Raw genomic sequence first — 13,342 nt, 5'->3', positions numbered from 1 at the left:
CTTCAGGCTCATTTACTATTGGCTAGGCTTCCCCATGATTTCAGAGATGGCTGCATTGAGCACAGTGCTGTATTCACAAGGGTCAGGCCGAGGGGTGGTATATTGAAGTTCCAACTAGAGCACCAAAAGAGGCCCTGAATTTAATACCTAGCTACAGGGCTATCTTGCACCCAAGAGCAATATTTTCACAAGGTGCAGAGCAACTCCCACTGTTCGGTGACTAGGTCCAAAGAGGCACAATTTGGTTCTTCTTAGGGCACTGGTTCTTGTACCCATGAGATTTGTAAAGGAGCCCTCTTGCAATTAAAAGTGTTTTTAATGGTAAGTTCCCACACGGTGCTGAGTAACACGAAACCACAACATGTTATAAGTGGAAATGAGCAGGACTTTATATATGATTCAATTCTTGATGCCCAAGTGCAGGTTCTTGGAATGCTTTAGTGCTCACCTTGTTCCATGTGACATAACACACTATGCAAGGAATACCGAGGGTCTATTAACAGACCCATATATATTGGCTAAGCAACAAGTCCTCCCAGGCTTTAATGGTTCCAAGAATGGGCCCTTTTGTCTCCAGAGCAAGTGAATACAAGTACTGATGGCTGAGTTAAAATAAGTTTTCTGTTTGTACAACACTATTTACACTGAGCAAGTGCTTCTTTTCTGGGCACTTCATATAACGTACATGTAGGATGACATACGTTTGACCTCCTCCTAAAGCAAGCAAAGGTTTAAAGGTATCACTGTATTTGGTTTCTATATTTTTTCTTAAAAACATTGAATAGCTCAGAGGTTTGTCTTTGTCAGACAAAAAGCCAATTTTTCTAGCTCACTTTTAAAATACCCAACAGCATCAGGTTCTATATTTGACAGTAACAGGGAAACGGTAATGTTTAAAGGGATTCTGTCATGGGAAAAAATCTTTTTTTCAAAACACATCAGTTAATAGTGTTGCTCCAGCAGACTTCTGCACTGAACTACATTTTCTAAAAGAGCAAACAGATTTTGTTATATTTAATTTTGAAATTTGACATGGGGCTAGACATATTGTCAGTTTCCCAGGTGCCCCCAGTCATGTGACTTGTGCTCCAACAAACTTCAGTCACTCTTTACTGCTGTACTGCAAGTTGGAGTAATATCACCCCCTCCCTCCCCCAGCAGCCTAACAACAGAACAATGGGAAGGTAACCAGATAACAGCTCCCTAACACAAGATAACAATTGCCTGGTAGATCTAAGAACAACACTCAACAGTAAAATCCAGGTCCCACTGAGACACATTCAGTTACATTGAGAAGGAAAAACAGCAGCCTGCCAGAAAGCATTTCTCTCCTAAAGTGCTGGCTCTTTCTGAAATCACATGACCAGGCAAAATGAGCTGAGATGCACCTACACACCAATATTACAACTAAATACACTTGCTGCTTCAGGAAACCAAAATTCCATGACTGTCCCCTACCTACCAATGATGTTCCCTACCTAAAAGGCAGGTGGATGTTACAACACAAGTGCAGTTTGGATGCAAAGTACCACGTTCATTCAATTTACTTGGTAAAAATCTTGTGTGTCTATTGATGCCACTTGCTGCAGGAACCTTGAAGCGACTGTCAGTACCTCTTCTGATTAAACTGCCCATTGACATTGAAGAACCCTGGAGCTGCTGCCATCCTGAAACTGGCAGTAGCACTAAGGTTCCTGCAGCAGGTGCAATCAATAGACAGATATGATTTGCACCCAATAAATCAAATGAACATGGCAATTTGCATTCAAAATTGCACCGACTTGTGTTGTAAACCCCTCCTGTCCTCTAGGTGGTTGTTGGGTCTGGCTCAGTAGTCTATGCCCCGGGGAGGATCACTGGATTCTCATTGGGGAATCTTGGTTTTCCCACCAGAGTAAGCTCCTTCAAGCCTTTGCTTATGTAGATAGTAGCCATAGAGAAGCAGTGCCCTACAGAGTTTTGCTATAAACATGTATTTCTGGGTGTACAGGCCTTTGAATGAGAGAAGAAGGAATCAGATTGCAAGCCTTTATCACATTATTCTATAATTTGCCCCAGGGCACTGACAAGCATTCCTATGAGCACCTGCTACCTGCAGGCTTTGGAGCCGTCAGTAAGTAGCAACCAAACAAGATTTATGAGATTTGTATCATGATTTTGTTCTTTATTCCGTAATCCAGTGGTCAATCTGGTTTTTAGGTATGCCGTGTGTGTGGCACCTATTCATCCACCTGACAGTTAGCATTCTTGTAAACCTCCTCTCTTTACTCTCTCCACCAACTTATTCTTTGCTGGAATTAGTGTTTTGTGAACCTGCAAAGCATTGTCCAGCAGTGGGAACAAATCTGAGTTTGTGTCAATGCGACAGAGTTAAATTGTTGGTGCAAAGTCCACCTGCAATACAGTTGTTTTACCCAAAATGACAGCATCGTAGCATGCACCTCTTGGGTCATATACAGTATATATAGTTCTCACAATTCTTCATCTTGGATAAATCTGCATATATATATTTGAGGATTTTGCATCATTTAATTTTTGCATAACTTTTCAATATTGCTGTTTCTTTCACCTCCAGGGTCCATGCGGGTGGCAAATGCAGATGCGTTTCTTGTATAAGGTTGTGCCTCAATGGTGTAAGCCACAAGCATCATGTCTGCAGAGAGGAGGCTCCATGAGGAAGTACAGGAGTTTGTTTGGACACAAGTACTTTAATGAATTTGTCAATAGACCACAAGTGTGGGTGCATTTGTACACAACCCCTATTGTCTCACCTGCTGGTCAGAACTCTTCTTGTCACATTCCATAAGCCCCTATAACTTTGCAAGATCCCACCATAGAGTATGAATTTGGGGATAACTCAGAAATGGGCCAGAATGGAAAAGATTGGGGGGGACAGTGGCCTGTGCCAAGCAAAATCACTCTCCTCAGGTTAACATCCATTTGAAAGATAGTAAGATACCCTTCCCAATAGCTTTTCTAAGCCCCCCAATCATTCTCTGTTCCCCATGTCAGTCATTTCTTCTCTTGTGCACTTCTGTACTTATTCCTAGTCAGTCACTGATACCCCAATATCATTGCTTCCCCATGTGCATCCAGGTTCTCTCCCCATTACTTCCCCAATGTCTCTGCACTTTCTTCAACTCTTCATTGGTCACTTGTTGCCAGTCTGAAAATAAGCAGGTACCTATATTATTTCCATGTAGAAAACACCTCTCCCTTTTTTGTGTTGAAGAATCTGATTTTAAAGTGGAATTTTCCCATGTATTGTGTCTATAGGTGTATTCATTATCCAATACTCAGGTTGGAGGGAAAAGCGTTGAAAGGACTAAGGGCTCAGCTATTAATAAAAATAAGTTGTTTTAACATTTACCAAGTCTAATGTTCCTGAGCCCAGCGAGAAGGAGGGATTCAAAGCCTGAGGGGTTTCAAATGTCAAAAGAGATTGTTCCTGTAAATTTTTCAAAGGAAGGGTGGGGAACGCTGTCTCCTTGCTGTAGGGAAGAAGGGAGCAGAAATGCTTTGTAGCAAAAATAACCCATAATAATCTGTTAGAGACTCTTAAATCCTGCCGAGGTCTTATTTTATCATGTGAATGCACTAAATACTGACGCTTAATCCACTAAGTGCTTCTACTCTATAGCCCTGGAGATGCCGGGGAAGTGATCATCTTACTGGGGCCTCAAATGGAACCTTCCAAAGGTTGAGCCTTGTGTTCTATTAATGATCATTTTGGAGCACATAGACCTTGTCTTGTGAGGGCTAAATGACTTCTTCTGTATTTTCCAACACCTGTAACCTACACCACTGTAAGTATTGCCCTATATTAGGCAACATTCTACAGGAAAATAACAAATAAGAGAGGAGAGAACTCATCCCAGAACTTCTCTTCCCTCTCTGCCCCCTTCAGAGAAGAACATACAGCTCAGTGCATTAGTAGGGTGTGGGCCCTTCTCTACAGAGCTTACAATCTAAAATGCATTACAATTGCTTGCATAAATATAGAAATACAAGACTCCGAATAAAGAAGATTATTGTCCACAAGGAAGAAGGACGCTCCCTGTTCTAAACTAAAGGTGGTGACAGTTGGGTTAGTTTGTGGGCGGATGTGTCATTGTAAATAAAAGTAAAGGTAAATATTGGTACATGAAATATTCTTGGGTTTAATTGTATTTACACATAACACACGCAGCAATGTCAAAGCACCGCCATGAGCTCATGCCTGAAGGCAAAACTAGTCTTTATCTTTACATCTGTTTACTCTGGGTTTTCCTTTAAGGACAATAAAATGCCTTACAAACGGTGCCAGTATATAAGATTAGTTAGTAACAATCGCCAGCACGTATGGCTGTACGCCAGCGGGTATTTTTATTAAGTGCCAGGGAGGCGGGTCATATCATTTGGCCATTAATAAATATATTCAAAGGTCATCGACTGAAAAATGTGTCACCTGCTCTGACTTTTCAAAAATATCTTGCAGAAAAATAATCTCCATACGGTGACAGCATCTGACCGGCACTCCGGGCCCCACCATGGCTGCCGCCTCAGGGGTCCACACCCACTAAGAGGAACCATATTAAACAGCAGCGCAGGGGGGTTCATTGCAGGTTCCCTTTGCTTCATTGGGCCACGTTCTTTACAGCTTCCAGTCAACTGCACAAAGATCTCAGGGTGGGGACATTTTTTGTAACTCTGTTTGATAACTCCTATTACACATACTACCTCCTAGTGGTGTGAAGTAGCATGAAGTGTCTTTGCAGAAAAGTGTTACAATTAAAACATAAATAAGAATATTTACTATGTGCCGATCTGAAGCGCAAGCACATGTTGGATTATGAATGTGATTAATCCATAGAGCTCACAGTCTCATCTCCTTAGAACAATCAAACACACACATTAGGGTGAGCAGACCCAGCAGCTGTCAGGAGCAGGGACTATAGAGGCCCAAAAAGGTTTGACTTTGGGGCCCAGTAAGTTCTAGTTCCACCACTGTAATTAAAGGGTGAATATAATAATATGAATGACTTTTACAGGTTGCGCAACTGACTATATAGTTCGTGCTGCAGAATGTGAGTCGCAGCCTCAGGGGAGGGCGTGGGGACACCTTCACAACGACCAGCCCTGAAAACAGCTTATTTACAGTCAAAAACTCACTCAGGGGGGCACTGTTGCTTTGCATAACATACAGCTTGTAAATGCACCCAAAGACCTCCACGGCCACTTTTCTACTGCATGCTATGAAAGCAATGCTCATTAGGATAAGATCACTTGTTTTATTTAAAAGTTTTATTATAAAATAACACTGGTTGAATCAGGGACACTTGGGGGAATTGGGGGACACTTGGTTGAATCGGGGACACTTGGGGGAATTGGGGGCACTTGGTTGAATCGGGGACACTTATGGGAATCGTGGACACTTGGGGGTATCGGGGAAACTTGCTTGAATCGGGGACACTTGGTTGAATCGGGGACACTTGGGGGAATCGGGGACACTTGGGTAGCTTAGCATCAGAGCACTAGCACACAAAGCAATAATTGAATTACTGTGGATGAAAGTGCCTAATTGCTGTCATGACCAAAGGGCCCCAGTAAAGTCTCAGAAGCCCCTGGTCGTAGAGTTTGGAGTAGGACCTAGGAGGAGACTGGGTGGGAAAGCGGCAGGGGGAGGTTAAAGAAGAACACTTTATTGTGGCACAGGTAGGGTTAACAAAAGGTAGAGAGAGAGAAGGAGCAGCTACACTAGGGATAGTAATACCCCTCCCTGGGAACTGATTATTTGCCAGACAGGAGCAATTTCACATAATATTACAGAGAGTTTAGTGTCGGAGCTGCTGGGGAGGGGGGTCCCCACTTACTTGGCAGTTTCTTCAGAGCCTCCCTTTCCTTCCACACCCTAAACAGAGTGCGCTTTTCACACACAGTAACTTATCCACCCCTTTCTCTCACTCCCCTTTGCTTGCTTTATAAAAGTTGGGCCATAATGAGAGGTTCAGGTACCCAGGCCCCGCATTGCCCACCATGTCGCTGCCTCTGCTGCCAGACACAAACCCAAAACCATTTACACCTGGGTCCTTTCCCCCTGTCTCCACTGCTCTTGCTACTCGCCCAACCCAACCATTTCTTTGCACCCCTAGAGACCCCTAGATACTTAGTGCCAGAAGTGAATAATATAATAGACAAAATGGACCAATCTATAACCCAATAAGATTGACAGGCCCACTTTCTTCTGACAAGTACCTCAAAACCTCAATCACTTACTTGATCCTCAACTGGATCACAGATACTTACACCAAAATATCAGTTACTGTTCCATATAATATGTAATAGAACTTGTGTGATGTCACTGATCACATGATGCCCAGTGTTCCTCACTAGAAATAAAATGTATAATCCCCACAGACCCAAGATGTTACCCTTGAGTTCTACGACAAATGAAACACATAACTATGGCCTTGCTGGACCTCTTACTGGATCTCTTGGTGCCTGCGGGTGTCTGTTATGAGAGTGCGTTGAATTGGGAGATGACTTTGCTGATTTATGTCTCTCACTGGGGAGAGAACGAATTGCATTGCACTTTGGGCTGAATAGTTGCCAGAAGGTGGGTCTGGAAGACACGGGTAGGATTTACTACACATCACACTGGATCAGCACTAACAAATTCCTATTTCAGAATGTAGTGGAATATTCCCCTGGACCCATTGAAGAAATAAACACAGTAGTCTATGCACTGCCTCTTAAAGACACACATACACCACCAACCTCAGGATTAGTCCTTTACAGGCCATATAGTCCACCTTAGACACCCCCAGTTCAAACCAACTCCCAAACATTAGCACCCTTCTTTTATATATATATATATATATATATCTCAAACAAGGGAAAGTTGTGCTCACCACTAACCCACTAAACCTCTGCACTCAACCCATTATCAATATATTTAAGACAGAGACATTTTGTGCTACTGCTACTGAAAAATGCCTTACCCTTTAAACAAAACAGGGATTGTTTGTCCATATATTACAATATATTTAAGCTGGCCAACTACGTCAAAGTCATCCCATATCTGGCCATATCTTGTTTGTTATAGTTTATACAGGAGTAGTGACCAGCTCCATGTTGTAGCTCCCACCCTTCCCAGCTATAGTCACCCTCATCTTGGAATATTTTACATTTGTGTTGTGGCTAAATCTGGCCAAAGTCCATTCCCATAGTGTGGACAACTCCATCATATTATACACATTTAAACTGTTTGTGATGCACAGAAATGTTAATCTCTGAAAAACACCCTATTGTGTGAGGTATGAGGTTTTCTGGCAGAAATGTTAAGGCTTTCTAGGTTCTATCACACCTGTAGCAAGGTGATAAATTACCTGCCTCTAGCCACGCCTACAGTGATGCACCTACAGTTTGGGAACCTCTTTTTCCAAAGAGCAAACTGCAAAATTACAGTCAGTCACTGTTACCCTTAATTTTACCCTTAATACTTAAATCATTAAACAAACAGACAATATTATAGCGTTAAGATCTTTTATTGCTTTATAAGAAATTGTCATCATCATTTCTGCGTTGGCCTTGGGCAGCTTTTCAGGATCATAGAGAAAATTTCTGTTCATTTTTTTCATTTATTTCTCATCATGTTGGATTTACTGAATGGTTGACGAAACGACCTTCCCATCGACCACTTCCTCGACAATGGTCTTCACCATTCTGGTTCTAGTTGTTGTTGATGATGATGATTCTGGAATGAAATGTGAGTTTATAAGTAAAGTTGAAGAGGTTCATCTACCAACACCAGTGTTGATAACTGGAAACATTGAGTATTGAGTTCTACAAAAGCTATGAGGGTTCTAAGTAGATAGACATGTCATAGCATGGTCTGAAAGTAGACAATAGTTATCAGAGTACCAAAAGTGAAACAAAGTAACAGTGCACCCGCAAGTTAATTATAACAATTGTAGCAAACATATATATCTATTTGAGGAAATGCGAGGTACGATACATAATTACTTATGCCTCCCCCCTGCAAACCTCCAGTTAACTAGTTCAGGTGCTAAAGTGAAATAGTAAATTAAAACACAACTTTTATTAAACTCATTTAAAAGATCACGCTACAAAGACTCATCATTAGGGGATCCTCCCCAATGAAGCTGGACCATGTCCATAAAAATACATATAACTTAAAAACACATAGGATGGATCAGTGGGGAAATAGTGCACTGATATCCAATCAGCCGCTATCACTATAAATATAGTCAAAAAGATAAATATATAGTCAGTAATGGGGTATATAAGTTGTTCCCCTGCTCTTATCTGTATACATAAACAGGTAATGAGACACCCAGTGTTGATTCTGGTAATTAGTAATTCATTCAAATAAACCACGAAAAGATGGCACTTCCTTCTAATCATAGAACAATTGTATATTTAAGTAGCCAAAAAAAAAAAAAAAAAAAAAAAGTTTTGCTCCAAAAGCTGGTCAGAAGTCTAGCCAGCCCTCCCAGACCACCCTTCCATTTGTTACCCAGAGTGATTCTACCTAGCTACGTAGGGAGCAAATGGGAGCTGGTCCCCCACTGTCCACCTATGCCACCCAACGCGTTTCACCGATAAATCGGCTTCTTCAGGGGCATAAGTCTGAAAGTACTAAGAGAATACTGAAACCCTCTAGGGATGCCAATCATTTTACAAGAAAACTAAAAATGAAATAGGGATGGGGTTTTGGAGGTGTGAAAAGCATCCCTACTGGGCAGTTTCAGAGCTTCCATATTATACAGAGAAATGTGGAGGCAAATACATCTTGGGCCTATTTTCAGAACCTGAAGAACAAGTAGCATAACTGTTATTGATATTATATCAGTGTGATAGCATTTTCACCCCTGCCACTGTAAAAGCTGGTTGGAGAGAGAAATACTAAGGTTAGAAAGGAGCAAAGCTCAAAATGTGCATGACCAACTCCATATAGGAGGTTCCACTGGTCATTGAGCCACAAGTAGAGTTGGGTTGTTTTGTAAATTAGTTATGGTTTTCTTTTTTCATTTTATTGATTTAACAGTGTTCTCTTAAGGAATTATCAATAAGTGAAGTTTTCACAATTACCTGTTTTGGCCTCCACTGAACTTGCCTTTGACACTGTGGTCACCTGTCTGTAGAAACAAGACAAACAGAATAAATTTATTAGGACATAAATGGGGAGAACGTTCTTCTGTTTTTCTAAAAGACAAGTTTCTTGAAAAGTGAGGGTTACTGTTTAACAAAGAGCATGGATAGACCCATAAAATGCTCTATCGTAAAATGTTTTTTTTGACTACTGCTGTTGAGAATCCATCTCAAATTGAGAACCATACAATGGGGTCGTGTGCTTATTAACGTATGGATATCAAAGTGATCCAAGTGAATTTATACTTTTTTTTTTTTTATGAACTTACCCCAGTTCTCCATCCAGCAGGCGCCTGTATGTCTCAATCTCCATTTCCAGCCGGGTCTTAATGTCAAGGAGGAGCTTGTACTCAGTGTTCTGATGTTCCATGTCAGACCTAATCTGGAGAAGCTGTTCCTCCAGGCTGCTGATGGCGTTCTGAATCTGTTGAAGTTGTGCTGAATAGAAGCCTTGTAGCTCATTCAGGTTTCCTTCAACTGATTGTTTCTGGGGAGGAGAGGAAGAAAAATGGTTGTTTATTGACTGATTCTTAAATGACTCACACAATCTATATTTTAATTTTGAAATGTTAATATTTTGACTTACCATTGCCATCTGGGATTGCAGCTCAATTTCCAAGCTCTGAAGGGACCGTCTTAGCTCAGTGATTTCGCTCTTGCTGGCCTGCACTTGTTCAACGCCAACAGAAATCTCTTTCTTCAGCTCACCACTCTGCAATGATAGACCTTATTAGAGCTAAAAGGAATCCACTGAAGCATTCTCCAAAATAAATAATACTCTTATGCATACTCACTGCATCTGTACATAAAGACCAGTATCTATATGAAGATACCAGAAAGTGAATAATGGGACCCTGCTGTATAAGGATACTTGATCATCAGTGGTATGTGCAGAAAGACTATACTTGAATACCTGGACCTTATGTTGGTCTAAATTATTAAGAGACTACAAACTCCATGATGTACTGTAATTCCCTCACTCACAGGCGCATGGCAGTAGTAACTAGAACAGATCCTGTACTCCCTACATATAGTCTACAATAAAATGTTAATTTCTTTAATTCATTCCTTTAATTGCTTGATTTATAATAAATACCTTCTGGTTGAACCACAACTCTGCATCCCTGCGGTTCTTCTCAGCCAATACTTCATAGTCAGCTCTCATGTTATTGAGAATGTTGGTGAGATCCACACCTGGAGCAGCGTCCATTTCAACGCTCACTTTGCCGGCACTCTGGCTCTTTGCATGGCTCATCTCCTGGTCAACCAAATCACAGCATGTATTGGAATATGTTAGTTTCTTAACATACATCTTAGAAAAATGGAATTTAGTATCAAATAGCACTACTCAACTGAAGGTTTTATTATTGGGAAGTGACCATGTATGTGTCCTACCACTCACCTCTTCATGGTTCTTCTTGAGGTAGGCCAGCTCTTCAGTCAAGCTCTCAATCTGCATCTCAAGATCACCTCTAGCGAGGTTCAACTCATCCAGGACTTTACGCAGGCCATTGATATCAACCTCCACACTCTGGCGAAGAGTCAGCTCATTCTCAAACCTTAAAGAGGGGGAAAAAAGTTATAAAAATCCCAATTGTCAGTTTGGTGGGGCAGTAGAACTTACTATATGTGTGTGGTTTTCCCCAGGTGCACCAGTTTAAACAGTTCACAACATTTTTGACCATGGTCTTGACTATGTGCATCGATTCTGCTTTAATTGGAGATTCACCGATATTTGAAAAGTCAATAGTTTACAACTTACTTAAGTCTGAAGTCATCAGCAGCCAGTCTAGCGTTGTCGATTTGCAGAGTCACTGTAGCGTTATCAATAGTTGCAATGCGAATCTAGAAAGATATGAATAAAAATATTTGAGACTTTTTATCTTCTGGAAGTACGAATTCTGTATATTTTTTGGTACATGTTATTGGGATCAATGAGTACAAAAGGCTGAATCCCTACTCCTGCTTTATGCAAGTAACGGTTTTCATTCTGGGTGTGTCTAACTAACTGTTTAAGTGGGGTGGAAGATTGACATACATTATCACCCAGACGTTACAGCTCCATTCACTTAATGTAATTATTGAGCTTAATAAACTTATTTTAAAAAAATGCTTAGAAGAAAACCGTGGTGGTAAATTGTATTTTAAAAACAAGAAAGTTAGACCTCACTTTTCTAGTCGTAGCTAAGCATTCCTAACATACCCTCAAATGGCATGCTTAATTGAGAATTCTTCAGCTAATGTTTACAAATATTAAGAATAATTACAAAAAAAGACAGTTATACCTTGTTCCTCAGCTCAGCGATGATTTCAAAATATTTGCTGTAATCTTTAGACCCAGCGCCAAGGCCATCACCAGGTTGCTTATCATACCAGGTGCGGATCTTCACTTCCAGCTCAGCATTGGCGGCTTCCAGGGCTCTCACTTTCTCCAGGTAGGTAGCAAGACGATCGTTGAGGTTCTGCATGGCATGCTTTTCATTTCCACCAAAGTTGCTTAAGCCGGAACTGGCTGCTGCTGCCATCGCAAAGTTACCTCCAGAGGAAGAAAAGCTAGAGCCTGCACCGCTGCTAAAGCCTCCTCCATAGCTGCTGCCTCCTGCTCCATAGTTGCTGCCTCCTGCTCCAAAGTTGCTGCCTCCAAAGCCACCTTTGCCAGATGAGCTTGAATAGTGAGAAGCAGCGCTGGATCTATAGGAAGTCATGATGACTGATTATTGGTAGATATTCTCTGACAAGTCAGCTAGGACAAAGCAGAATGCAAAGATGCAATGTTTGCTTCCAGTCCATGCATATATATACACATTCTGCGGTGGGTGGTCTTTTTCCAAACCTGACGTCCTCCTATAAGGAAAATTCCTTTTTTTTTGGCCAGGTCACCACAATGCACTAATGCAATTATCCATCTCTGTATCAGTTATGTAGCCCCGGGGTGTTTGTTCAACACAAACTTGGTTACAAACTGGTTGGGGTGAATTCTTGGAAGAGTTTCACTTGAGGTTGCAGCACCACTCTCACCTTGCTCCAGGCTTCTTTCTACCAGATCCGCAGCTTCTTCTTCTCTGATAATTCACTGCAATTAGAAAACTAAATGAGAGAGAAAAGTCAATTTTTCATTTGGACCCAAAAACATTTTCAATGTTGTCCAATATGTAATAAAACTGCAAATGCATGAAAAAACACGTTGACTGAATCTTCAGCAATTCTAGTAATGTCACAGAGGTCAACTTTAGCTAGAGATGAGATAGAGGAGTGCAAGGGCTGACAGGTGAGGTCTGAATATCTATTTAGGGACCAGTACAGTATAAGCTGTGCTCATGTTATAATAAACATTTATAGATGCCACCCAGTCAACCAACGTTAAAAAATTGAGGCGTTACATTTACCAGAACATTTCCCTTTGTACTGTAAGATAAAACAGGTTGACCATAGTCCGAACCTTAGACAGTAATCTCCACTGGGACAGAGACCAATATGAATGATGGTCAAAGATGACAGCTATATTTTTAAATGTTCTATATTACACTCCTTTGGACTGGAGATCCAGTGTCGTATGGTCAGGAGGAACCATTGAATGCAAATAAATAACCCCTACTTATATGATAGCAGCTCAAAGCTGCACTTTGGGTGCCACCTTAACTTTTAGGGTTTTCTAAAAGATTCCTCAAAATTAACATGCAAAACGAAATAAAATATGCTAGATTATGATGTTTCTTGGTTTGGGGAGCCAAAAATGTTGTTGAGCTGCACATTTGGAACCTTCAGTGATGTTGCTTTTCTCCAACACTTTGAGAAGATCGGCCATGGTTTTAGGTCCACAAAGGGGATTAACTCCCACCTGCCATAACAAATATATCACTACTTGATTGGCTCACTCATTTGTGAAGAGGTTTATTGCTTTCAAATAAACAGAAGTGACTATCACTAATCATTTTACGGTACAATGAAATAAATGGCAGTTAATTAATGGCAATTACAGTAATGATGTTCATTTATGTGGAGGAGGCCAGGCTGCTGCAGAACTTGCTGCTGTTGGACAGGTTGATCCAGGGCTGGGGGGTCACTAAGTGAAAAGAGAAAAGGAGCAGCATTCCTCTTCCAAAATTGCAAGTTGTTTGTAAAGAATGTGAGTGTCGGCTGCAGCCGCCATTAAGAATTAGTGATGTCAATCAAGCTTGCCATTTTGGCC

At 41.1% G+C, this 13,342-nt stretch overlaps 1 protein-coding gene across 1 annotated transcript; it reads right to left on the bottom strand.

Annotated features, from left to right (window-relative positions):
* Window positions 1–7,510: 7,510 nt before the first annotated feature.
* Window positions 7,511–11,912, bottom strand: krt12.4.S (Keratin 12, gene 4 S homeolog). Its single transcript, NM_001085987.1, is given in 8 exon segments — window positions 7,511–7,735; window positions 9,094–9,140; window positions 9,423–9,640; window positions 9,740–9,865; window positions 10,250–10,411; window positions 10,556–10,712; window positions 10,916–10,998; window positions 11,439–11,912. Coding segments are annotated over 8 exon segments (1,128 nt in total). The 5' UTR covers window positions 11,679–11,912; the 3' UTR covers window positions 7,511–7,640.
* Window positions 11,913–13,342: the final 1,430 nt, after the last annotated feature.

This window comes from Xenopus laevis, chromosome 9_10S (assembly GCF_017654675.1).
Source record: "Xenopus laevis strain J_2021 chromosome 9_10S, Xenopus_laevis_v10.1, whole genome shotgun sequence".
In the NCBI taxonomy this organism is placed as follows: Eukaryota; Metazoa; Chordata; class Amphibia; order Anura; family Pipidae; genus Xenopus; species Xenopus laevis.
The sequence above is the reverse complement of the archived record's forward strand: the minus strand, read 5'-3'. Positions and strand labels throughout refer to the sequence as shown.